At 49.8% G+C, this 26,266-nt stretch overlaps 1 protein-coding gene across 2 annotated transcripts in view; it reads right to left on the reverse strand.

The window, feature by feature from the left end:
• Positions 1-26,266, reverse strand: part of FANCM (FA complementation group M) — a 58,083-nt gene that overhangs the window by 2,714 nt on the left and 29,103 nt on the right. For both annotated transcript variants that reach the window (XR_014955868.1, XM_085581067.1), the window contains exons 10-20: positions 25,911-26,117; positions 22,855-23,089; positions 18,105-18,262; positions 17,236-17,400; positions 6,750-8,619; positions 6,040-6,119; positions 5,872-5,940; positions 4,913-5,005; positions 2,268-2,424; positions 1,390-1,496; positions 316-855 (exon numbers count right to left, since the gene is read on the reverse strand). Coding sequence is in view for 1 of the 2 variants with exons in the window: in XM_085581067.1 (XP_085437193.1) it covers positions 316-855; positions 1,390-1,496; positions 2,268-2,424; positions 4,913-5,005; positions 5,872-5,940; positions 6,040-6,119; positions 6,750-8,619; positions 17,236-17,400; positions 18,105-18,262; positions 22,855-23,089; positions 25,911-26,117 (3,681 nt within the window). In the remaining variant the exon portion in view is untranslated. The remainder of the gene's footprint in view (positions 1-315; positions 856-1,389; positions 1,497-2,267; positions 2,425-4,912; positions 5,006-5,871; positions 5,941-6,039; positions 6,120-6,749; positions 8,620-17,235; positions 17,401-18,104; positions 18,263-22,854; positions 23,090-25,910; positions 26,118-26,266) is intronic.

The raw sequence follows: 26,266 nt of genomic DNA on the forward strand, positions 1-26,266 counted from the left end.
ACACGGCTGTTCCATGATCCTCCATGACTGTCAGACCAAGGGAGACTCACCCCAGTTTTAATTTGTTCAGTCCTAAAATACTGCAGGTTACCCTGGGAGTAACAAAGCTTCTAGCAGCAAGGAAAGGGAGATGGTCCTGGAAGTGTCCAAGGCCAGGTTGGAGCAACCTGGTCCATGGAAGATGCACTGGGAAGGGTTTTAAGGTCTCTTCCAACCCCAACCATTCCATGATTCCCTGACCCTGATTCCTCAGAAGAGCCCTGGCCCAGGAATTCTCTCCCACAAGGAAGCTCCCTGCTTTCCCTGAGCACTGACCTGCCCAGCAGGCTGCAGATCCGAGTTCCTGCAGCCAGAGGCAGCTGGGGGGACGGGCGTGCTCCTGCCTGGCTGCTCCGGGGGAGGATCCAGCATCCCAAACTCTGCAGCTTCCAGGCCCAGCAGCCTCTCCGTGTCCTGCCCCCCAGCCTGGGGAGCTGTGGCCTCCCCAGCCCCGCTGCTGTGCCGTGCAGAGGGGGCTGAGGGCAGGGCCCTGGGGAGCTGCCCCTTGCCCTGCCCTGCTTCCAGGGCCTCCTCCCTGCTGGCTCCCGTCTCCTCCTCGCTGGAGTCGCTCAGGACAATAATTCGGGAAGGTTTTTTCTTCTGGCCCGGGGCAGGAGCATTCCCTGCCAGCCTGGCCTGGTTCAGCCTCGTCCTGCGGCGGGTCAGGTACGGCTTCGTGCTGCTGCTGCTGCCCTCAGTGGTGAGCAGGTCAAAATTCACACACACTTCCTCCTCACTGCAGCCGCTCTGAGCCTCCTCCTCCTCATCCCCCACACAGAAACTGTCCTCAGCATAAGTCACATCTTGCTCGGGAATCTGGGGGGAAACAGAGGCAGGGAGTTTGGGAAAGCTGCTCCTCACCAGAACTGGCCTTGGCTTATCCAGCCCTCCCCACACACAAATACTGGGGCTGATGGGCTTCAACCCCACCCAGTGCCACCCCTGCCATGGCAGGGACATCCCCACTGTCCCAGGGTGTCCCAGTGTCCAACCTGGCCTTGGGCACTGCCAGGGATCCAGGGGCAGCCACAGCTGCTCTGGCAATTCCAGCCCAGCCAGGAATTCCCAATTCCCAATCTCCCACCCATCCCTGCCCTCTGGCACTGGGAGCCATTCCCTGTGTCCTGTCCCTCCATCCCTTGTCCCCAGTCCCTCTCCAGCTCTCCTGGAGCCTCTCCAGGCCCTGCAAGGGGCTCTGAGGTTTTCTTGGATCCTTCCCTTCTCCTGGCTGAAGTTTTGTGTTGGAACTTGTAATTTACCAAAAAAGGCTGTAACTGCTCTTCAAAGCAGACCCTCGCTGTGGTCCCACAAGGGGAGCTCCCCAAGGAGAGGAGCCCCTGCCCTTCCCACCTGGGAGAAGATGGCCGAGGGGTTGAATTCCCGATGGACCATTTTGTATCGGCTGCCGAGGGCAGGGCTGCGCACGGAGCTCAGGTAAACTCCCCTCATCTCACTCTCTGAAAGAAACAAGAGAAAAGAGAATTAAAGATTAGAGGTTTTAATTCACTCCTGTTACACTGTGCTTTCCATATTCCTTTATGGTCTCCCAAAGAGCTGTATTTCCCAAAGCAATATTCTGCAATTCTCCAGCCATCTCTCGAAATCTCAAAGCCCAGGCCTAAGGATTTAAGATGAAGGAGGGCAGGGATGGGTGGGAGATTGGGAACTGGGAATTCCTGGCTGGGCTGGAACTGCCAGAGCAGCTGTGGCTGCCCCTGGATCCCTGGCAGTGCCCAAGGCCAGGCTGGACACTGGGACAGCCTGGGGCAGTGGGAGGGGTCCCTGCCATGGCAGGGGTGGCACTGGGTGGGGTTTAAGGTCCTTCCAACACAAACCATCCTGGGATTCCAAGTGTACCCAGCCTGTGTCATGGAAGCTGCCATTCAATCCCAGAATATCCTGACAGGGATCATCCCATCCCTGTCCCTGCACCCTCAACAACCCCACCCTGTCCATCCCTGGCAGCGCTGCCCAAAGGCTCCTGGAGCTCTGGCAGCCTCGGGGCTGTGCCCCTTCCCTCGGCAGCCTGGGCAGTGCCAGCCCCTCTGGGGAAGAGCCTTTCCTGATTCCAGCCTGAGCTGCCTGGCCCAGCTCCAGCTGCTCCCTCAGGATGCAGGAGCTTTTCCAGGTTGGCAGAGCCCTGGATGCCGCGGCTGGAGCAGCTCCTGAGCCCGGGTGAGGAGGTCACTGCTCCCACCCCAGGGATGCTCTGGGAATTCCCCACTCACCGTTGAGGGCCTGGGTGGGCTCCCCTTCATCATCCAGGAACTGGGCCAGGGACGGGCTCGGCCCCTCCCCGCTTCCATCGCTCTCGTCCGAGGAGATCCCCTCGGCACCCAGCAGGGACAGCTCGGCCTCCTCCTCCAGGAACTGCCTGCCTGCAGCCTGCACACAGCGGGGCAATTAGCACCGCGCTAATGAACCAGCACTGCCTGAGCCGCCCCACGGCTCCAAGCGCAGGGATCCACCTCGGGAGGGAAGGGGCAGGGAATGGCACAGGCAGTGCCCAGCACAGACAGTGCCCAGCACAGGCAGTGCCCAGCACAGGCAGTGCCCAGCACAGGGTGCCCAGCACAGGGTGCCCAGCACAGGCAGTGCCCAGCACAGACAGTGCCCAGCACAGGCAGAGCCCAGCACAGGGTGCCCAGCACAGGGTGCCCAGCACAGGCAGTGCCCAGCACAGGGTACCCAGCACAGGGTGCCCAGCACAGGCAGTGCCCAGCACAGGCAGTGCCCAGCACAGGCAGTGCCCAGCACAGGGTGCCCAGCACAGGGTGCCCAGCACAGGCAGAGCCCAGCACAGGGTGCCCAGCACAGCGTGCCCAGCACAGGGTGCCCAGCACAGGGTGCCCAGTGCAGGCAGAGCCCAGCACAGGGTGCCCAGCACAGGGTGCCCAGCACAGGGTGCCCAGCGCAGGCAGAGCCCAGCACAGGGTGCCCAGCACAGGCAGTGCCCAGCGCAGGCAGAGCCCAGCGCAGGCAGAGCCCAGCACAGGGTGCCCAGCACAGGCAGTGCCCAGCGCAGGCAGAGCCCAGCGCAGGCAGAGCCCAGCACAGGGTGCCCAGCACAGGGTGCCCAGCACAGGCAGTGCCCAGCGCAGGCAGAGCCCAGCGCAGGCAGAGCCCAGCACAGGGTGCCCAGCACAGGGTGCCCAGCACAGGCAGAGCCCAGCACAGGCAGTGCCCAGCACAGGGTGCCCAGCACAGGCAGAGCCCAGCACAGGGTGCCCAGCACAGGCAGAGCCCAGCACAGGGTGCCCAGCACAGGGTGCCCAGCACAGGCAGTGCCCAGCACAGGCAGAGCCCAGCACAGGCAGTGCCCAGCACAGGCAGTGCCCAGCACAGGCAGTGCCCAGCACAGGCAGAGCCCAGCACAGGGTGCCCAGCACAGGGTGCCCAGCACAGGGTGCCCAGCACAGGCAGTGCCCAGTACAGGCAGTGCCCAGCACAGGGTGCCCAGCACAGGCAGTGCCCAGCACAGGGTGCCCAGCACAGGCAGTGCCCAGCACACACAACGGGTCACTTTGGAACTCACAAATCCAGTTTTACTCATTTCCTGTGCTTTCAAATCTCCGGTTTGATTTTGGTTCCTCCAAACCCAAGTGCAGCAGGGATGTCAGACACAAACCCCACCCTGGTTTGCTCTTTCTGCTCAGGATTTTGGACTCATCAAATGGATCCCACCCATGGTGCAGCTCAGATGAGGCACTTCCCTTGTGACTGCAGTGCAGGAGGCTTGATCCTAAATTCCATCAAAACCAGGCAACAAAACATTCCCGAGGTCACACACAGAAACAAAACAAGTTAACTCGGGGAGGTGTTTTGTCCGAGGTACTTTATATTAAGTTCATTTTCCTCCTGTAATTTCAGCTGTAAAGTACTAAAGTAAAACATCAAATTAGCCCCAAAATAATTATACCATAAGGGAAGTCTTAAAAATGAAAATTATTGTTAAAAAGTTACAAAATGCCCAACATATGGTGCCCTGGAGTACTGATTATGGCAATTTCTGCCCAGTGCAACCACAGTTATGAATTTTTTAAGAGTTTTTTAGCTTCAGTAAGTCTGGTGCTGCCTCCTCTCCTGCCTCCATCCCTGCTGAAGTGTTAAATACTGAGATGAGGTTTAAAACTTGGGGTTGAGGGACATTGCTGCCTTCAATGTCCAGGGCCAAGGCCATTAGTGGGAATCATTCATATAAGCAAGCAGCACAGTCCTGATAATGATAATAATAATTAAAAAGAATATTAAAAAAAAAAATTATTATTGTTATTGCTGTTATCATATTAATATTTTGTTATTATATTTTAAATATATAAATACAATATATTATCATAATATAACAAAGAATCCCAGAATACCCTGATCTGGAGGGGATTCACAGGGAAAATAATATAATATAATATAATATAATATAATATAATATAATATAATATAATATAATATAATATAATATAATATAATATAATATAATATAATATAATATAATATAATATAATATGTTTATTATTATGATTGTGATTATTATTGTGATTTATTATTGTTATTATTATTATTATTATTATTATTATTATTATTATTATCATCATCATCATTATTATCATTATTATCATTATTATCATTATTATTATCTTATTCTGGACAGGACCCTGAGCTCCTCTCAGGGTATCCCTGGAGTTGCCCTCCAAGCTGTTCCCTGGTTTCACAGCTGCCACCCAGCCCTGCAGGTGAGGTAGCAGATTCCCAAATTGCAGCTCCAGCGTCTGCCAGGAGCTGCTGTGGCAGAGCAGAGCCCCAGCCCCACGTTCCAGCTGCAGCTGCAGCTGCCCCACAGCCGACCTCAGTGTCCCCAGAGGCACAGAGTGCCACCCACCTTGGCTGTCACCCGGCTCCTGGCACGCTTGGCTGCTCCTGGCCGGGGCCTGTCCCGCTGGAAATCCCCACTGTCCTCGCTGGATGTGTCTGACTGCAACAGGAACACAGCACTGAGCGGGGCTGCAGCACTGGCACCACTCCTCACCCCCAGACATCCCTGAACCCCAGCCTGGAAGGGACCTCAAAGCGGCTGCAGTGCCACCCCTGCCATGGGCAGGGACACCTTCGGTGGCAGCCACATTCTTCTCTCTCTCAGGATTTTTCATTGAGGTGCACAAGGAAAGAAAGAGAAAACAATTTCTATTCCTGCTCCTTGTTTTCCCATGTGGAATGTGTTTGGAGAATTGTTTCCCTGGGTTGATTGCTTGGTTGGATTCTGGTGAGGATTGTTTGAGCTGGTGGCCAATCCAACCCACCTGGGGCTGGGCTCTGGAGAGGGTCACCAGTTGTGAGTCAGATATGGGAGTTAGAGAAAGCAGGTTTGTAGTTTCAATATCTACTTTAAATAGTGTATTAATGTATTATAGCATAGTTATAATAAAGAAATCGTTCAGCCTTCTGAACTGGAGTCAGACATTATCATTTCTTCCCACCTGCATTTACAATAACCTCCCACTGACAGGGCAGGAAAATGGGATTTGGAAGAAAAATCAGCTGAAATGTGCTGTGAATTTGCTTTTTTTGGTCCAGAGCCCCGTGGCAGGCAGGTTATTGCACCTTTCCTGGCTGTTGCAATGTTTCACTGCCAAAAGCCCCAGTTCTGGCAGGTTGGACACTGGGGCTGGAGCAGCCGGGCACAGTGGAGGTGTCCCTGCCATGGCAGGGCTGGCACTGGGTGGGATTTGAGGTCCCTCCAACCCAACCCATTGTGGATCCCGTGCTCTGTGGAGACCCTGGGGAGGAACTGAAGGGAAGCAGGAGTGAGCTCCCATTATTTCTCTCCATTTCATTGCTGACCACGCTCAGAGGGCGCCGGCGTTTCCTGGTGACCCGAGCTGGGGACTCCAGGTCGCTCTCATCCATCCCCTGTGGGAACAGAGCAGACATCAGAGCACAGAGCTTTTGTGTTTTGCTGTTTAAATTGCCATTTTGCTTCTCTTGCCTATCATTTTCCTTAAGACTCACATCAGGAGACTTCAAAACATTCTTTTTTATCCTCTTTTTTCTCTGGAAAACAATCTCTTCCTCGCTGTCACTGCTGGGTCCTGCAGAAAACAGAATAAACAACATTCACCAGAATTGCACAGTTCCCAACACAATTTTGTTATAGCTTAGCAATCAAACCCTGCCTCTCCCAGAAAAGCACCTCCAAAGGAGATTATTTATTGATCTACAGGGCAAATATTGTTCTCTTCAGCCTTGTTAATCAAAAGAGATAATCTCCAGCTGGGATGGACAATAAATCCTGCTTCCCTGGAGAGTCCCAGGGGGAAATGATTACCCCAGGCAGCAGAGGCAGAAAAAGGGAAGAGAAGCAGAACACCAAGAAAAGAAGCCATTAAAAGTTGAGCAAGAGGCAGAGTTGTGGCAGTGCTTTGTGACACAAACCCCTGTGACAGCTGGGAATGTTCCCCTGGAGAGGAGAAGCTCCAGGGAGAGCTCAGAGCCCCTGGCAGGGCCTGGAGGGGCTCCAGGAGAGCTGGAGAGGGACTGGGGACAAGGGATGGAGGGACAGGACACAGGGAATGTCCCCTCATTGACCCAACTTCCAGCATTTGTTCCTCTTCCTTTCCACCTTCCCAGCCCAGCCATAACACCAAAGGGAGGATCCAAAAGACCCTGGATCCTGTTTCCTAACCGTGAAGGTCTCACTCCTGTCCCAGGAAATTCCCTACCTGCAGCAGGAGACCCACGGGATCCATGGAGTTTGGAGTCTTCCAGGCTTTCTGTCCTTCCTGAAGGGGAATCCATGGCTGACCTCCCAAAGTTCTGCCTCCATGGGCTTTCTTTGACTTGATCTACAGGAGGCACTCCTGGAACTTGCTCCCTGGCATTCGGCAAGACTTTCATAGGAATTCTTTTGACAGCTTTCATATTCACATCCTTCCTGCCTGTTGGGGTCAGAAGTGCTGAAGGCAAAGGTTCTGGGGGTTCCATTCCCCTTCTGCTGCCTGCTGGCCTGAGGACAGCCCCTGCAGCAGGAGCACCCTCGGTCCCCTCCCTGCCATGCCTGCCCCTGCTCTGCCATGACAACGGCGTGGACACGTCCCTTCTCTCCAGCCTTCTGCAGTCCCACCCTGGCGAGGTTTCCAGCCTGGAGCCATCACTCAGGGACATTTTTGCATCCTCAGTGGATCCAGCCCCCGGGGCACTGCCCAGGGCCCCGTTCAGTTTGGGGTTACCAGCATCCCTGCTCTCCTCAGGGGTTTCATCCCCGCTGTCCTCGATGGAGAAGCCCAGGTCGAAGGTCACGGAGAACAGGTCCTGGGAGCAGTCGTAGGGATCATCCTCCCCCAGGGCCACTCCCGATGTTGCCGTGGGCTCCCTGCAGGGCTGGGTGGGGCTCACACCCGGGAATTCCCTGCCTGGCTCCCCCTCTGTCCCAGGGATGGCCCCAGCTGCACCTGCCCTGGCTGGAGGCTCAGTGCTCGTGGGGCTGCCCTCGCCCAGGTCCTCACCAGCCTCATCCTCAAACAAATGGAGACTCTGCTCCACATCAGGAACGTCAAGGGCAGCCTCTGCTGTGTCCTTGGGAAGGAAAGGATCCTTTGGAGGGCCGTTTGTCATGGGGTGGTCCCTGCAGGGAGCGTTGTTTGGGATTTCAGGGAATTCCTCACTGTCAAACAATCCATCAAAGCTGTCGTTCCAGAGCTGCTCCTCTTCAACAGCAGCAGCTTTAGTAGATGACACAGTTTTGGACAAATGGGCACTTCTTGAGGCACAGAATTCCCTGGGAACTGTCACTTTGGGGTTCTCCAGGAGCAGCAGTGAAGGATCAGCTTTTGGGGACGCAGGAGAGATGCTGTCCTGCAGTGCCTCTGAATGTCCATCAGGCAGAACATTTGGGGAAGGTGATCTTGTTCCTTCATCTCTCATCATGCTCTCCAAACGCTCCAGTTCATCCCCAGAGGGAGGGGGCTGTGACAGAAGCCTTTGCACCTGGGAAAATGTTTGCTCCAGCTCTGGGGGCTCCTGGGGCGGCCCCAGGAGCATGAAGGAATCCCTGCAGGATTCGGGGAGATAAAACAGGTCTGGGGCTATGGGGGAGGTCTCATACCCCGAGTCCCTGTGGATCCTCCCACAGGCTTTACCTGCAGGGCTGCTCTCCTGTGCTGCTGGGCTGGCAGGGCTTCCAGGGCTGTCACTGTTGTCACACAGGTCAATAAACGCATTTAAGTCAAACGTCACCTCCAGCTCCTCGTCCTTGTCACTGCCCGGGTGAGAGTGTCCAGCCACAGCAAGCCTTGCTCCTGAGGGAGGGGCAGGAGGACCCTGAGGCAGCACAGGCAGCTCCTCACTGAGTGCAGGAGCTCTTCTGGGAGCCTTGGGTTTGGTTATTTTAAAGGTGGTGAAGAGCTCACTGTCGTTATCAGCTGCATCGGGTGGGAATGGTTTTGCTTTGGATTTTGCCAGGTCCTTCCTGGAGCAGCGACCTCTCTGATCCCAGGGCAGGGTGGCCACGGAGGGATTCCTTCTGTTCCCTGCAACATTCACATCTTCCATCCGCAGGTGAGGCTGGAGCTCCTGCTCATAGCTGCAGTCTCCCTGGGGACACAGGGCAGAGGTTACCAGAGGCACAGCCAGGGCTGCTCGCAGCCAGGCTCCAAACAGGGACAAAGGTTTTGTTCTCCTGCAGAACTCCCCACAGACTCTGAACCAATCTTTCATGGGTGCCTATAAATCTGCTGTTCAAAAGGAAACAGCTCTGTTAAACGTGCACTTGGGAAAAGCACCTGGACATGGAGGATCTGAACAGAACAACCTTTTCTTGGCAGTTCAGGCAGACAAATCTCTGGATTCCTTAATCCCTGAAATTACACGAGGTACCTTTATAGAGGGTGAGAAAAATGACTTTATAATTAGAGATTGGCTTGTCTGAAGAGATTTCTGGAAGCAGGCTCCAAAGCCACCTTCCAGGAATTTGAAGACTGATCCCTGACAGGACTGGGGATCCTCTGTGGTTGCAGCAGGCAAAGCAAACTGTTCACCATTAACAGATTTTGTCATCAATCATCATCATTTCAACACCAATTTCACACAGATGCTGATGCTTAAACCATCCATTTGTAAAGATACCCAAAGTAACTCCAAGTCTGGATTTTTCTACTGAAGCTGCTTTAGGAGAAAGCTTAGTAAAAACAGCGAGGAGAAGAACTGTCACAAGAGGGTTTTAGGATGATTTTGATCTGGCAGGTTGTAAATAATTCCTGTTCCTCACGCCTGGTCAGAACACAGACTCAAGACGTGGAATTCTGTGTCTGAAATCCAAGAGGAACACCGAACCTGGCTGAGAGCCCAGGTGCCACCCGAGCAGAGGAGCACTGGAGTGACAGTGACAGGGCTGATAAAGCTTTATCTGTTTTGCCTGTTTGGGTTTATCTCAGGAACCACTGCCCCTTGCACAAGGGCTCAATTCAAGCATGCCAGCGTTGCACAAACAAGACAGAAATTAAAGGGATTAAGGGTTAATTAGCTGCCAAACCACTGAACATGAGTGAAATGGGAGGAGGTGCTGCCCCTGCCCACCCACACAGAGAGGGTGAGAGTGCAGCACTGCTCAGGATTGGCCTAATATTGTCCTGCAACCCAAAATCAACCAAAGTACAACCCCAAAACCTACAAACCCTAAATTAATCAAAGCACAACCCCAAAATCTACAAAACTCAAACTCATCAAACAAACTCAAACCAAATCAAAGTACAACACCCAAACCCAAAACTAACCCCAAACCCCGCAAACTCAAAACCAAATTACAATCCTCAAAGCTCACAAACCCCAAATCCATCAAACTACAAACCTCAAACCTACAAACCACAAACCCATTAAACTACAACCTCCAAAACCTACAAACCCAAACCAAATCAAAATACAACCCCTAAACCCTACACACCCAGAGCCAAACCCCAGCACCCAAAACATACAAACCCAAAATAAAGCGACAACATCCAAACGCTCCAAACCCAAGCCAAATCAAACTAAAACTCTCAAAATCTACAAACCCAAACCAAATGAAAACACAACCTCTAAAACTTTCAAACACAAAACTCAAACTACAACCCCAAAACTCATTTAAAACACAACCCCCAAAACCTGCACACCCAGAGCTAAACTCCAACAGCCAAAACCTACAAACCCAAAATAAAACTACAACCTCTAAACCCTCCAAACCCAAGCCAAATCAAACTAAAACTCTCAAAATCTATGAACCCTAACCCATGAAAACACAACCTCCAAACCTCCAAACCCAAAACTCAAACTACAACCCCAAAACCCATCTAAAACACAACTCCCAAAACCTACAAACCCACACCAAATGAAAACACAACCTCCAAAACCTTCAAACTCAAAGCCTGAACTACAACCCCAAAACCCATCTAAAACACAACCCCCAAAACGTACAAACCCAAACCCACTGAAATACAAGCCCCAAAACCTACAAACCCAAACCCACTGAAATACAACCCCCAAAACCAACAAACCCAAACCCACTGAAATACAAGCCCCAAAACCTACAAACCCAAACCCACGGAAATACAACCCCCAAAACCTACAAACCCAAACCCATTCAAATACAACCCCCAAAACCTACAAACCCAAACCCACTGAAATACAACCCCCAAAACCTACAAACCCAAACCCACGGAAATACAACCCCTAAAACCTACAAACCCAAACCCACTGAAATACAACCCCTAAAACCTACAAACCCCAAAGGAATGAAGTTGCCAGAGCAGCTGGGGCTGCCCCTGGATCCCTGGCAGTGCCCAGGGCCAGGCTGGACAGGGCTTGGACTCCCTGGGGCAGTGGAAGTGTCCCTGCCGTGGCAGGGGTGGATGGGATGGGATTTCAGCTCCTTCCCACCCAAACCTTTCTGGGACCGTGGGATGCCAGCACAGGCAGGATCAGAGAGGAGCTTTCCCAGGAATGTCCCCACAGCCCCCTGGAGCCTGGCAGTGCCGCTGGGGCCGGGCACAGCCCAGTGCCAAATTTAGCAGCTGGGGCAGAGCGGGTGAGCCGCTCTGGGCTCAGGCCTTGTGTAAGTGCCCCACTTCCCAGAGCCTTTCTCCCGAACAGAAGGCCGAGCCCAGCCAGCCCGTGCTGCCACACTGAAAGGGCACATTTGGGATTAGCAGCTCGGCCCGAGCGGGCACAAGTGTGCAACCTTAAAGTACCTGCTCAGCTCCCCTCCCGCCCAGAGCTCCAGGGTGTACCAGCTCCTCAGAAAATAGGTCAGGAGCAGGAAAACAGCTCTGAGCTTATTGTACTCAATCAGTGACCCTGCCTGGAGCCGCTCATTCACTTGAAAAAACAAAATATACTTTAGCATAGAAAATAGGAACAGAAAGGTTACATTTTAATATTAAATAGAAAATTATATTAATTTATTACAATAATAACATTTATATTATATATTATTATGGAATGTATTATTATATTATATTACATTATATATTATATTACATTATATATTACATTACATTATATTACAATATTATATATTATATATTATATATTATATTATATTAATTATATTATATTATATTATATTATATTATATTATATTATATTATTATATCTAACAATAATATTATTATAACTCTAACTATATAATTATCATATAGCTATATATAGCTATATAACTATAACTATATAGTTATAATAACGATGATAGTATTTTATATTATAGCTATTATAATATTATGTATTACATAATGTATCAAATTATTATTTTATTGTATTATAATATTATAATTTCTAATATTATGCAATTATATTAATATACAATATTAAAATGTTCATTTTTTTGTATGTAAATATATGTGTAATTATACCCATTCTGGTTCCCAGTATTTAAATTTCAGGTATCAAGTACCAAAATTGCAATTACCCCCTCTCTCCCCCTGAGCTGCTTTGGATGCACATTTTCTAACAAGACTCAGCACCCTGATGGAACCCTGGGGCTGCTGCTGTTTGGGAATTCAGGATAAATCCGTAGGCAGGTACAGTGTGGATTTGGAACAATTAGCAGTCCTTTGAGTGGAAGCACGCAGAATTCCCCCTTTGATGTGTTCTGGCCAAGCAGATGCTGCTCCTCACCCAAACCCCCCCAGCCCTCCCCATCCCCTCTCCTCCAGGGCCTCAGAACAGCTTTCAGCTCCTTCCCAACACAAACTTTTCTGTGATTCCAGGAGTTTTCTCTGATCATATTTTCCATATTTTGCCAGAACTGCTGCTGTGCTGCAGCACCGGTGATGTGTGCCCGAAGTTCTGGTGGCCTGTGAGTGCCCTGCTGCCCGCCCTGAGCTCAGAGCAGCCTTTCACTCATCACCCCTTCCAGGAACTGGAATCAGTCCCTGCTCCACCACTGCTCCCTTTCCAGAACACACTTCAGGGCAAGAAGCACTGTCAAAAACTTGGGTTTGGAGGTTTAAGTGTATTACATGAGATGATCTTTAAAAATGTGTTTAGTTGAGTCATGGAAGAAGCCTGAGGGACACAGAAACACCAATTTCCTTCAAACACACTGAGATAATTCTCTCCCTAATGGCATCACATTATTGATAGATCTGCTCATTCTCTTGGGTTTTGCCTTCTGCTACCCAATAAAAACAACCAAGATCCCCAAAAAGAAAGATGATTACAAAATCCAGGGTATGTGCCCTGGCAAATATGGGAGCAGGATCAATAAAGAGGCTGAAGAGGTGGATGTTCAAGAACATCAGGAAATAAATCAGGGTGCCTGGAGCAGCTGTGGAAGTGTCCAAGGCCAGGCTGGACAGGATTGGAGCAGCCTGGGATGGTGGAAGGTGTCCCTGCCATGGCACTGGATGGGATTTAGGGTCCCTCCAACCCAAACCATTCCAGGATTCCATACTAACAATCCCATTTGCTGAGAACATGCCCTGCCCCTGCTCTCTTTGTGTTTAGCACTGGCATGGCAGAGCTGGGACTGAGGGCAGGGATTCATGGAATGGCTGGGGTTGGACCATCCAGTCCCATTCCCAAATCACTCTGGGAGCACAAGCCCAGCCCCAGGAAAAGCACCAAGCACCTGCAATTCCAGGTCTGAACAACCCAGCCCTGGCCTCAGGTAATGCTCAGACTCAGAAAATTTAGCAACGAGATCAGAAGAAGCAATTCATAGGAACTACATGAATTGGAGAGCTGAGATTTTGGGGCTCCCTGGCATCTCACCTTTCAAAACCAGCCCAAACCCTTCCACCTTTTCTGGAAGCAGAAGTTTTGACACATCTCAGAAGAGGATTTTAATCACAGAGAATTTACAGGCAATGAGGGCCTAAAAAACACAGATAAAATCATTTGATTGTCCTTACTTGAACCATTTTTAACTTTTCATTTGGGGTTTCCTGAGCAAAAAGGTCCAGCTGGCTGAAAACACCAAATTTTCCCCCAAAACACATCTGATTTCAAACTCCAAAAGCTTGGGAAGCCCTTCCAGGTTCACTGGGATTGCAGAGTGTGCTGGGAAGGTTTTCCCTGCTGGCAGAGAGTTCATCTGGAGGATCCCCTGAGGCAGCCCCAGCCAGATGATAAATGACAGCTGATTCCAGAGCCAGCAGCCCCAGGGTCATCCCGGGGTTAGGAGATGTTCTCCTCCCAAGGTGTGTGGAGTCAGAGGGTGAACAACTGAGACAATCCCAAGGATTTTGGGATTTATTTTGTTTTTCTTGTGAAAAGCTGCGAGTTCCCACTGCCAGCTTGGAAGTGGGAAAGCTCCAGAGTGACCCTGCCACTGTGGACACTAAAATGAAGCATTCCTCCTCTCCTAAGGAAAAGCAAAGCACTTCCCTATTCCCTGAGAAACTCAGACAAACACCACCCCCCTACAAGGATCACTCTGCCCAGCCTTATTTCCAAACAGCAGACTTTAATTTGTAAAAAATGCTTCAAAGAGATGGAATAATTTTGCAGAAGGACAACTTGATTAGTTCCTATCCTGCACCAAAAATCCCCCTGGGAGTAAATCCCCCATCTGCCCCACAGGCGTTGCTGTAGCAATAAAGCCCCCAGGGCATTAAAGGCTTTGCTGGATGTGCCTTTTCCAGGGGTCACATCTGGGGCTTCGTTGACTTTTTTATTTGCTTTTGACTGGGCCAACTTCTTCTCTAAGATTTTAAGAGCATATAAATACAATGTATCATTTTTTGCAATCATTTTCACTTCATCTATTAAAAAAAGCCTTTAAATTGACTTTTTAAAAGCTATTATACAAAATTTAAACAATAATATAAAATACAAATTTCTTGAATCACTGAGTACAAGGAAAGGAAAGCCACACATCAGTGAATTTCTTCTCTAACAGAAAACACCCAAAAATACCTCTTGTGCTGGCTTGTATTGTCATGACAAATCTCTGAATGAAATTCTGCCCAAGAAATAAATAAGCAGAAATTTCCAGATCATTTGGTAATTCACTGTACAATACTGATTTGCCTGGTTTTATGTTTTACCCTCCAGTATGATAATCATCAATAAAATTGTAGTTTGAGGTTCCCTCTCTTGGGTATTTAAGGAAAGAGCTTTGACTTGTATTGGTGTTAAACCCCTCTGGTAATTAAGCACCGTAAATGAACGTCACCAGATCAGCTGGGTGCAATTAGCCATGGAATATTTATAGCAGGAGCCTGGATGCACATCCATGCAAACCCTTCCACCAGAGAATCATGGAAGGGCTGGAAAGGACCCAAATCCCACCCATCCCACCCCTGCCATGGCAGGGACACCTCCACTGCCCCAGGGTGTCCAACCTGGCCTTGGGATCCAGGGGCAGCCACAGCTGCTCTGGCAATTCCAGCCCAGCCAGGAATTCCCAATTCCCAATCTCCCATCCATCCCTGCCCTCTGGCAGTGGGAGCCATTCCCTGGGTCCTGTCCCTCCATCCTTGTCCCCAGTCCCTCTCCAGCTCTCCTGGAGCCCCTCCAGGCCCTGCCAGGGGCTCTGAGGATTCCCAGGACCTTTCTCTCCTCCAGGTGAACATTTTGAACTGCAGTGGGAACATTCCCAGCCTTGGGAATGCTGTCAGTGCCTCCCAGGGAAGGCAAGGATGACTTGAGGGAATGTTACTGAAACTCTCAGACAAGAGCTCAGTGTCAGAGCTGCCTGATCAGATCAGGACAATGCTGCATCTTCCCTTTTTGTGGCACAGTTTTGGTGTCCCTGGACTGGCACCAGTTGGTTCAGTGTAAGAAAGAGCCCAGGAACCCCTGCAGGTTAAAACCCTGGTGTCAGTGCTGACTCCAGCCCTGCCAGTGCTTTGTTTCTCCCTGGGAGGCTCCAAAGAATGAGTGTCACCTTGGGTCACCTCCTGTGCTCCTGGGGCACCCTGGGGACACCCTGGGAGGATTCCTCCTCTGCAGAGGGAGCCCCACACCTGCAGCTCTGCCTGCTCACACAAATGGAGAAGACCCAGCCCTGCTCACCCCGTGGGGCACAAGGGGAGCTGAGGGGGCTCAGCCAGGACAAAAGGAGGCTCAGGGGGCACCTGCTAATTCTTGAACCATTTCCCTCCTCCTGACATTTCAAGCTGCACCAAGGGAAATTCAGGTTGGATATCAGGTAAAAGGTTTTTGCAGAAAGAGTGATAAAGTTCTGGAATGTTCTGCCCAGGAGGTGGTGGAGTCACCACCCCTGGGTGTGTTTAACAAAGCCTGGATGTGGCACTGGGTGCCAGGGCTGAGTTGAGCTGTTGAGGCTGGGTTGGATTTGATGGTCTTGGAGGTCTCTTCCAACCTGGTGATTCTGTGACATCCTTCCTGTGCCCATCCCTGCCCTCTCCCTCTGCAGTGTGTCCCTGACCCCACTGGGGACAGGGACTGTCAGAGTGTGGGAAATAGATTTGTAAAAAATTCTCAAAGGCTGGCAGAAGGCTCACACAGTGTACATCTGTATACAAACCTGGAAATAAGAAATACTGACTTAAAAATGCCATGGAATAAGACAGACATTGTTGAAAAAAAATTAAATTGGAAACAAGATTCAAAAGGTGACCTTACAAATAAGACTTAATACTTTAGAGAACCAGAACTATGAAAGATGCATTGTAGTAAAACCCACAAAGAGTAATTTTTGATAATTAGCTTTAAGGCATTTACAACATAGTGTAGCTAAAGCTGATAGGCCAAGAAACACTTATAGTGTATTGTAATTAAGAAATAGTTAGCTTCTAATTGTGATAGCATGAATTATAACATCTGTATTGTCTCACCCTTCTCATGAGACTGAAAATGGAATAAAAGTTGTTAAAAAGCCTCTCAGTTGCCCCATCTCTGGGTCAGATAAAGGTCTAACCTGACAGCAGAGGAGTCAGGAACGTTCCTGGTGGGATGGAGCAGCTTTTCTGAGCTGGGCAGGTCTGATCAAGCCTCCCTTTCACACCCAAGGAGCACAACTACAATGTCTCCATTCTCCTCCTTGATTAGCCTGCTATTACTCAGGAAACTCTGGCAGCATAGCAACAGCTTCTGATGACCTAAAAAACCTCCACTGCTGAAAGGCAACACTTGGGGAGCTCAGCTGGAGGGAAAAATAAGGTGGTGAAGAACTGAAGCCTCCATCCACCTCTGCACCCACTTCCTTGTGCCTTCCAGAAGGATTTCTGTATCCATCCCTGTCAGAAAACAAAATTCCCATCTCCCAGACAGTTCCCATCCATGTTTGTTTGGCTTAGCTTCTCTTATCCCTTAATTCTTAGGAACAACTGGCTTTTTAGTTAAAAAGACAAACTCAAAAAGCCTAAAACAAATCCCCTAAAACATGCCATGTGTTCCTGCATGACTTTCTTGGGATGCTTTTGATGTACACACAATACCAAACTCTTCCCAATTCCTGGAATAGCTCTGATATCCCTCGTGGTGGCTTTGCTCCTTGGCATCTGGAGCTCCTGTATTTAATGTCATTCTGTCACAAACTGATACTGGAATCCATTAAAGAAAAGACTGATTTAAGGCTGGGGTTTTTTTCCCCCTTTTTTAAACAGTTTCTCTGGAAAATATTAGGAATCACAGCATAGCAATGAGAGAGATTTTGAAGCAAGATTACATACACATAATTAATTTCACAATTATGGTTTTGTTTTTTTTTTTAATCATTATTTTTACACTATTCTAACTGTGCATTCAGTCCCTGGGCACGTTTATTACCTGCTGCTGCCTCATCAGCTCCATCATTTCCATGGCACTGATGAAGAGGTGACAACGATCCGAGTGATCCACCAGGGATGTGGGAAGAGGCTGATTCTGCCAAATGCTCCACTCAGACAGGGAGAGCTCCCGAGCTGCCCCCTCCTCGGGCTTCTGCAGGGAAAACTGGGATGGAAAAGGAGATTTTCAGCAGGAATTGTTGAGCAAAACTTCTCTGGCAGGGACAATGAATGCAGAAATGCAGAGAAGGATTTTAACATTTTCAGCAGGGAATTGTTGAGCAAAACTTCTCTGGCAGGGACAATGAATGCAGAAACGCAGAGAAGGATTTAAATATTATTATCAGGGATTTGTTTAGTAAAACTTCTCTGGCAGGGACAATGAACACAGAAATGCAGAGAAGGATTTAAATATTATCACACAGGTTTAAGTTTGGACTAAAATAAAAACATCAGGAGCAATCTGGGCTAGGGGAAGGTGCCCAGGTGTCACTGCCCAGGGCTGGGGGTGGAATGAGATGGGTTTAAGATTCCTTTAAACCCAAACCACGCTGGGACTCTATGAATAAAGCATCCTGTATGGAATTCTTAGAAACAGGAGCAGAATTTAATGTCTCAGAACTGGGACTTCCTAATATATTTTTAAATTATTGACCCAACTTTTAATTTACAGACCTAACTTTTTACTTACAGATCCAACCTCAAAGACCCATTTCAAACATCCAATTTCTAAATTCTTAACCTCAAAAACCCACATGTAAATCTCAAAAAGGCATTTTTGTAACAGAGTTCTTTCAAATCCAGAGTTAACTCTGGTATTTCCAGCATCCTTCAGGCCTCGTGTCCTGGGAAGCACTGCATGGAACTCACTGGTGTTTCCTCCAGGTTTTCTAGGGTTTCAAACTGAACTCGAGGCAACACTGGCTCCTTTATCCCATCACTTTCCTTAATTCTGTAGAGTCTGTCCCATATTTCAAACTCCTCAGGTGACAAGGACCAGCTCTCGTGGGAGTTCATTTGCTTTTGGCCTGTGAGGGGGAAAACAACAGGAAAATGTTACCTGCTGTAGGGAAAGGGATGCACAGAATAAAAGAACTTGGTGTGGGGTACCAGGCACAAAAGACATCTCTGAGCCACAACCAAGAGCAGATGCAGAGAATCTGAATCCAGGGACAAGCATCCAAAGAGTGTTAATGTTTTATATGGATAAGTATCATTAAACAACTGTTTTGGGCAAGGGCATAATATAAAAATAGAGAGAGAGACAGATATAAATCACTATCCCAAATAATGTCAAATCCAAACAGCCTTGGGTGGGAAGTGATTCCAAAGAATCAGAGTTGAGAATGTGGTTGTTTTCAGGCCAGATGTGTGAAGCTGGGAGAAAAATAATGAAGGTAATTTGCCAGGATCCGGGGTGAATCTGCAGCCCAGGCTCTTCTGGGAATTAATGCCACAGAAGAGGAATCAGCCTGGATCTCTCAAGCCTCTCAAGTTCCAGCTGTCAGAGGCTGTGTCTGCACGGAGCAAACCCTGAGTCCAGAGTCCTGCTCACGTGCTGTTCAGGAAAACCTGGAAAATGAACCAACACTGACATTCTTCAGGCCATCACTAAAGATCCCAGAAGATGAACACTGCTTTGGGGTATTTCTCACTCAAGGGTGCAGGTCACATTCCTGAAGAGATAACACCCAGTCCAAGGACCTGGCACGGGAGGAAAAAAGAGACCTGAAGGAAAAGGAAATTACGAGCAATTCTTAGAGAAGAATTTGTAATAATGGAATAATGAGTGGGAAAGGACCCACAGGGATCACAGAATCACAGAATGCTGCGTGGGAAAGTGTGCCCCAGGTTTAGCTTTTATATTTTCACACTCTGAGCTGCTTCAGTGTGTGGGTCTGGGCTCCAGATCAGGGGATGCTGAGCTCTGTGCACAGAGCAGGGACACAAAACAATTCCTGCTCCAGCTGGGCACCAAGGACAAATGATCCAAACCTCAGCCCAGGAGCACAAACAGCGTGGGCTGGAGAGAGAAAAACCAGCAGGGTGGGACTGATGGGCTGGAGCTGGAATGGGACAATGAACTCCAAGGTGCCAATGGAGCAGAACTGATCCCAGGGAGAGCCCCGGGAGCGCTCGTGCATTTTGGGACCATTTTGGGTCATTTGGGTGCAGCCCTGGCTGGGCTCTGGTGCTGCCCAAGGTGGATCCATGGGGGAGATCCTTGAATAAATCCCTGATTTATTCTGTGACTCCATCCAGCCTCTGCTCAGGGCAGCCTTCTCAAGGCATTAAAGGGACCCACAGGGATCACAGGATCAGGAATATCCTGAGTGGGAAGGGACCCACAAAGACCACCCATCCCAACCCCTGTCCCAGACCCCCACCAACCCCACCCTGTCCATCCCTGGCAGCGCTGCCCAAAGGCTCCTGGAGCCCTGGCAGCCTCGGGCTGTGCCCATGCCCTGCTCCTGAGGATCTGCTGCAGCCAGCCCTGGCAGGGAACAGCGAGTTCAGAGCTGTGTCCCAGCCCCGTGGGACAGGACGAGATGATCCCGTGATACCAGCCCAGCTGAGCCATGCTGCAGTCTGCCAGGCAAGGAGCCCTGCAGCAGCTGCAGAACCTGGGAACAGATCATTCCCAGAGCTCTGGGCTCCCTGCTGGGGAGGACTGGGGCTGCCCAGAACATTTCCCAAACACAAAGAAAGAGGGACCTGGACAAACATGAGTGCTGCCATCGGAGAATGGAGTACAGGGAGGACATTCCCATCCTCAGGGAGGCTGATAAGGCTGTTGGGATCAGGCTTGGGAATCAGCACTTCCTGCAGTCCCTGGCACAGCCTCTCCCCTCCATGGGAAGCAGCTGGTGCTGTCCCATGGGAAATTATCCTCCAGAACATTCTGAGTTAGGGATGCCAGGCCCTACCAGACACCAACACAGCACTCAAATCATCAGTGGTATTTTCCTTGTTTCTCTCCAGAACCAACACATTTTCATTGCTCTTGAAGTGGGAAGAGAGCAAGAATTAGCCACAGGCAAGGCATGAAACCCCCACAGAGCAGGTGTTTAAACGCTAAAGCAGGTGTTGGTAATCTTAAAAAGTGATTCCAAACAAATTATCATTAGGATAAACCCAGCAATTATAGAAATAACATGAAATTGTAAAATCAAGCAAAAGCCGTGGTTATTGACAACTCAAAATTGATCCATCTGAAATGAGGGAGTAGAAGAATTGTGGAGAACCAGCAGAAGAATTGAGAAAATGAGGTTTCATCTGGACAAAAGCAAAAAGAAGGAATTACTGGTAGCTTGAAATGAGATTCAGCTCCCAGGAGCAACAATATAAACATGCTCCTCACTTCAACAAACTCTTAAAAAAAACCCCAAATAAACAAAATCCAAAAATCAGAGAAAAAAGGATTATTAAAATACAAGGAGTTATATAAGAGGCTTATGAAGTAAAGGGATTTTTTGCTGCACTTTTTGAAGGAGAGCTCTGGAAACTGAAGGACACACTTGCTTAATGATGGGGCAGCACGAAATATTGGATTCTTCTGGGGCTGACAGACAAAAGTTATGGAAGAGGTTCTGAAGTGAAAGAGGGCTGTAAAATTAATAGAAATTGGATCAAATTGAGAAGAACAGGAAATGAGTATTTTTTCAGGTAATGAGTGACAGGACTAGAGGAAATGGCCTCAAGCTGTGCCAGGGAAGGTTCAGATTGGACATGGGGAGGAATTTTCTTGATGGAAAGGGTGGCCAGGCCTTGGAACTGCCCAGGGCAGTGGAGTCCCCATCCCTGGAGGGATTTACAGCCCTGTGCATGTGGCACTTGGGACATGGGGCAGTGGTGGTCTGGGCACTGCTGGGGAATGGTTGGACCCAATGGACTCAGAGTTTTCCAACCTAAATGATTCCAAAGTTGTATTTTTTTTTTTTCAAAAAAACATGGAGAATGCTTGACATTCCTGTGACAACTCAGCCCATGACAGCTCTGTTTCTGCCATGGAGAAACATGAGCATGAACTGGACCTCAACAACAAAGTGAGAGCAGAGATAAGAACACACCCAGCTCACTCACTGCTGCCAGCTTTACCCTTTTTTTTTATCGTGGAAATGGGCACTGAAATGAAGAGAAAATGCAAAAAACTCAACTCCTTTCTTTGTCCTCTTTTGGAGTTTTATCCTGAGGGTCACTAAAATCAGGAGCAGCCCCTGGTCTACCCAGAAACAGAGGGGATTCCACACAAGGATGGTGCTCAGTGACCTGCACAGGGCAGCCCTGGCTGCCAGGAGGGGCACAGAGCCCTGGCCACCCTGGGGACTCGGCCCTGGCCACCCTGGGGACTGAGCCCTGGCCACCTTGGTGACAGAGTCCTGGCCACCTTGAGGACAGAGTCCTGGCCACCTTGAGGACAAAGTCCTGGCCACCCTGGGGACTGAGCCCTGGCCACCCTGGGGACTGAGCCCTGGCCACCCTGGGGACTCAGCCCTGGCCTGGCCACCTCTGGCTACTCAACCCTGGCCACCCTCTGCCAACTCAGCCCTGGTCACTTTGAGGACTCAGCCTAGTTACCTCTGGCTACTTAACCCTGATCACCTTGGTTACTCAGCCCTGGTCATCCTCTGGCAACTCAGCCCTGGTCACTTTTGGCTACTCAACCCTGGCCACCTCTGGCCACTCAGCCCTGGTCCCTCTGGGGACCAGAGTCCCCAGCCCTGCCCACGTGGCTCACACAGAAGGCACTGGGTAATTGCAGCCCCCAGTGCTGCTCCCACAGCAGGAACATTCCCAGCATCATCCTTTCCTTTGTGCCCTGCCTGCTCGTTTCTCTTTTCTAAGACAGACCAACAAATGCTCCAAAATCATTCTTTTCATTCTGTGTTGGGCTCTGATTGTTCTCCAGCAGCTGTGTCTGTTTAATCAGAAATAGGAACTTTCCCAAGGTTTTGAGTTTCTTCTTTCAAGAAGTTGCTGTTGGTCTTTACAGAAAGCACTAACAAAGAGACAGAGCAGGAAAATTCCCAGGTATTTATAAAAGTAGCTCTTTTCTCCTGTCTTAGGATTGTGCTCAGTTTCCTGAGCATTCTCATGACATTGAACTGTATCAGCTGAAAAGCCTCCAAGAGAATTTTCCCAATTTTCCTCCAAGAGGGTCTGCACAATTTATAAATATCCTCCCCTTGATTTCTCATTTTCCTCACATCAAAATCCTTCAGTTTTCAGGCATTTCTGTTTTATTGTCATTTACAAAGCCACAATGCCCAGAGAAGCTGTGGCTGCCCCATCCCTGGGAGTGTCCAAGGTTGGACAGGGCTTAGAGCAGTCTGGGATAGGGGAAGGTGTCCCTGCCCATGGGAATTTAAAGTCCCCCCAGCCCAATACAGTCTGAGATTTTGGGATTTTGGGATGAACATTTGCCTCCTGTGTGTGCAGCTGGAGTTTCTGACTTTCAGTGAGTGGCTCCATGGAGGAAGATGACCCAAGGCCTGACTCAGAGCTGTGAGGATGCCCAGGAAAAGCCCTGGGCAGTGTCTGAGCTGACAGAGTGACCCTGAGAGCCCCAGGCCCCCGGGAGGGAGGCTTGGAAGTGCTGGAAACACCATAATCCTCTTACCAGTGACACAGGCAAAGAGAGCAGATTTGTGCTGCAGGGAGCTGGATCTCCTCTCTTTGGAAAGCATCCTCGAGGTGCTCTGCTCCTCTTTTTCAACAGTGATAAACATTTTGTGCACTTTGGGAGTGACGCCTTCCGGAACCATCCGTGGGCTGTGCTGGTAGAAACGAAGGGTTTTGTTCCCTGAAATGGCTTTGTGGATGCTCCTTTTGTTACACTGGCTTTGGTTGTAGTTCTGAAAGAGAAGGTAAATGGATAAATCATCTGCTGATTAGTTTTTTCACAGCATTCGATCAAAACTAAAAGAACACCTCAGTGTCTGTGGGGTTTCTCATTATTTTCTGTTCCCTCAGCAAGGTGTTGTTTGGTTTGGGGATTTTTAATGGACCAGAAGCAGGCACAGCACTGGAGAGTGAGAAAGGAGCACAGCCCTTGCCTGGGGGAAGTTACAAGCTGTCACTGATACAGGGATGATGTAAATTAGATTACATCAGAAACAGGGAAAGGAGCTCAAGCCATAAAAAAAAAGCCTAAGATGATTTGTTGATGTCATGAGTGCTCTGAGTGAGTCCTTTTAATTACACTCCGTTTATTGTGCAACGGAGAAACCATGGCAAAGCTGGGGAATGTGAGGAGAGAAACTGGGGCCTCCATCTGGAAGTGGGAGTCCCTCTTGCTTCCTTGAGGAAGTTTTGTGCTCTGCTCCTCCCTGAGCCCCTGTGAGCCCCTGAGTGTCACAGGGGGGCAGCTGCCACCTGACAGAGATGATTTCAGGGAGCAAAAATAAAATAAATAAATAATTAATTTCCCTGAATATGACTAGAAGTGGCCCACAGCCAGCTCTGATAAACTCCTCCAGGCATTCCAAAAAGTAACGTCTTAATCCTAGAACAGTCAAATCCCAGTGTTCTTACGGCAGAAAAACGTGGTTTTACCAAACTAGCAGCATCACAGGGTTGTGATTTCACTGGCTTTTCCCTCCCCTGTGCTTCCCTGGGCTGAGCAGCTCCAGGGGACATCCCAAGCCCCATCCCAGCAGCTCCACGTGCAGAGGCTGACGTGGGAGCCATGGAATAAACACCGAGCTCACGGAAATTCCTGCCAACCTCACACTCCCAGACCTGCACTGGCCCCTTTCTCCCAATAAAACTTCCTCAAAAGCTTTGTCATTGATCTGAAGTGGTTTGATTAAAAACAACCCCAAAGCTAAACCAAGCAAAACAAACAAACAAAAATATCCCCAACCTAAAACAAAGGGGAAAAAACACACAAAACCCCCCAAACAAATTCCCATAAATTAATACATGGATATTAATTATTTAGCTGCAAATGGGGAAAAACTTCCACATTGAGTCTCTTTCCAGTTCTGCTAAACTTAAAAACCACAACAACAACCCCAAAGGACACCCTCAAGGAAAACCAAACAAACCCACCAAGACAATATTGGTTTACAATTAAATTTATTTCCTGACCCAAAGTTAGAAAAAAAAAATGTATACAATGACTATTCTACCTGGGGGGAGGTTCTGCTTCAAAGATATCTGAGAAAATCTGTACAACACAGTAATCCAACTACTTAAATGAAGCTCCAAAGAATTTAAGGGACTATTTTATATCCCATTACAGAGCAGAGCTTTCAATAGTAACCAGCCTCCATAGGCAGCACAAAAAAATATCTATTTACAAACTCTACTCAGGTTTGTAATTTTTAACTCTCATCCCTTCAAAAGAGAAACATTTTTCCCCTTAGCAAGGATGCTTTGCAGTCTCATTCAGAATTGAATCCCTGTCACCCACAAATGCCAATCAGAGCTAAAGCACTGACTGGAATAAATGAAATAACTCCAAGAATCTGAACTTTCAGGTTTACACTGGATTTACACAGATCTTGGATTCACTGGTTTTCACCCCTTTTCACTGGTGATGGCAACAGGGAGTGCCCAAATCCTGCCCTGTCCCATTCCAAGGGTGATCCCTGCGGGGCTGTGGGATGCAGCTGGCACAGCTGTGGTGGGACACATTTCCAGTGGGACAGGGACATCCTGAGGGACAGTATGTACTCAGAGATGATTAATTATGCTCTGCCTGAGTGCTGGGCTGCAGGAACCCAGCCAAAGTGGATTTGCACCTAAGCCGATCTCCTCATGCTCACACGCAAGAGCGCGGCCACTAAAGCCAGCTCTGAGTGCCAGTGGCGTCACCGGCCCAGTAAGCACCAGTCTGAAAGCCAGTGTCACCACCAGCACTCCCAGTGTCCCCTCCCAGCTCCAGCCCCCGCCCCACACCTTCCTCTGCACCCTTGGAAAGCCCTGGAGTATCTGAGCTTCAGTTTAATATCTGGGGATATGACAGGCTGGGAGAGCTGGGAATGTTCCCCTGGAGAGGAGAAGCTCCAGGGAGAGCTCAGAGCTCCTGGCAGAGCCTGGAGGGGCTCCAGGAGAGCTGGAGAGGGACTGGGGACAAGGATGGAGGGACAGGAGTCAGGGAATGGCTCCCAGTGCCAGAGGGCAGGGATGGGTGGGAGATTGGGAATTGGGAATTCCTGGCTGGGCTGAAATTCCCAGAGCAGCTGTGGCTGCCCCTGGATCCGTGGCAGTGCCCAAGGCCAGGTTGGACACTGGAGTTGGAGCAGCCTGGGGCAGTGGGAGGGGTCCCTGCCATGGCAGGAGGCAGAACTGGAGGATCTTTCATGTCCCATCCAACCCAAACCACTCTGGGGCTCTGTGTGGGATTTTCCTGTAACAGTCAATGAGGAGGCTGAGCAGAAACTCCCTGGGGGCTGCAGCTTTGTCCCAAGGGACAGCTCCCTTCTCTGCTCTGGGACAGGACTCAGGGAGCAGCTGAGCTGGGCCAGGGAGGGTCAGGCTGGATTTCAGGAAAGGCTCTTCCCCAGAGGTGCTGGCACTGCCCAGGCTCCCCAGGGCATGGGCACGGCCCCGAGGCTGCTTCAGGAGGGTTTGGGCAGCGCTGCCAGGGATGGACAGGGTGGGGTTGCTGGGGGTCTGTGTTGGGATGCTCCCTGAGGGTGAGGCACCCTGGCCGTGCCCCTGACTCACCCTCTCCTCGCGGCCCTGGGCCAGGATGACGACGATGCGGCCGTGGCGCCGGCGGCCGGTGCGGCCCATGCGCTGCACCAGGCGCACGGGGCTGCGCTGCGCGTCGAAGCACACGATCAGATCCACCTCGCCGATGTCCAGCCCCTCCTCGCCCACGCAGGTGGACACCAGGGTGTTGTACCCCCCTTCCCTGAAACGCCTCACCACCTGCAGGGACAGCGGGAACGGCATTGAGCAGGGCAGCACGGAAAACTCATCTGTATTCCTGTCCTGGGTTTAAGATGTGCCAGAGCTGGGGCAGCTCTCTGCTGCTCTTTGGGCAGTTTCTTTATCTCTCCACAGCCAATCCTCCCTCC

This window comes from Lonchura striata, chromosome 5, assembly GCF_050655825.1.
Source record: "Lonchura striata isolate lonStrDom1 chromosome 5, ASM5065582v1, whole genome shotgun sequence".
Lineage (NCBI taxonomy): Eukaryota > Metazoa > Chordata > Aves > Passeriformes > Estrildidae > Lonchura > Lonchura striata.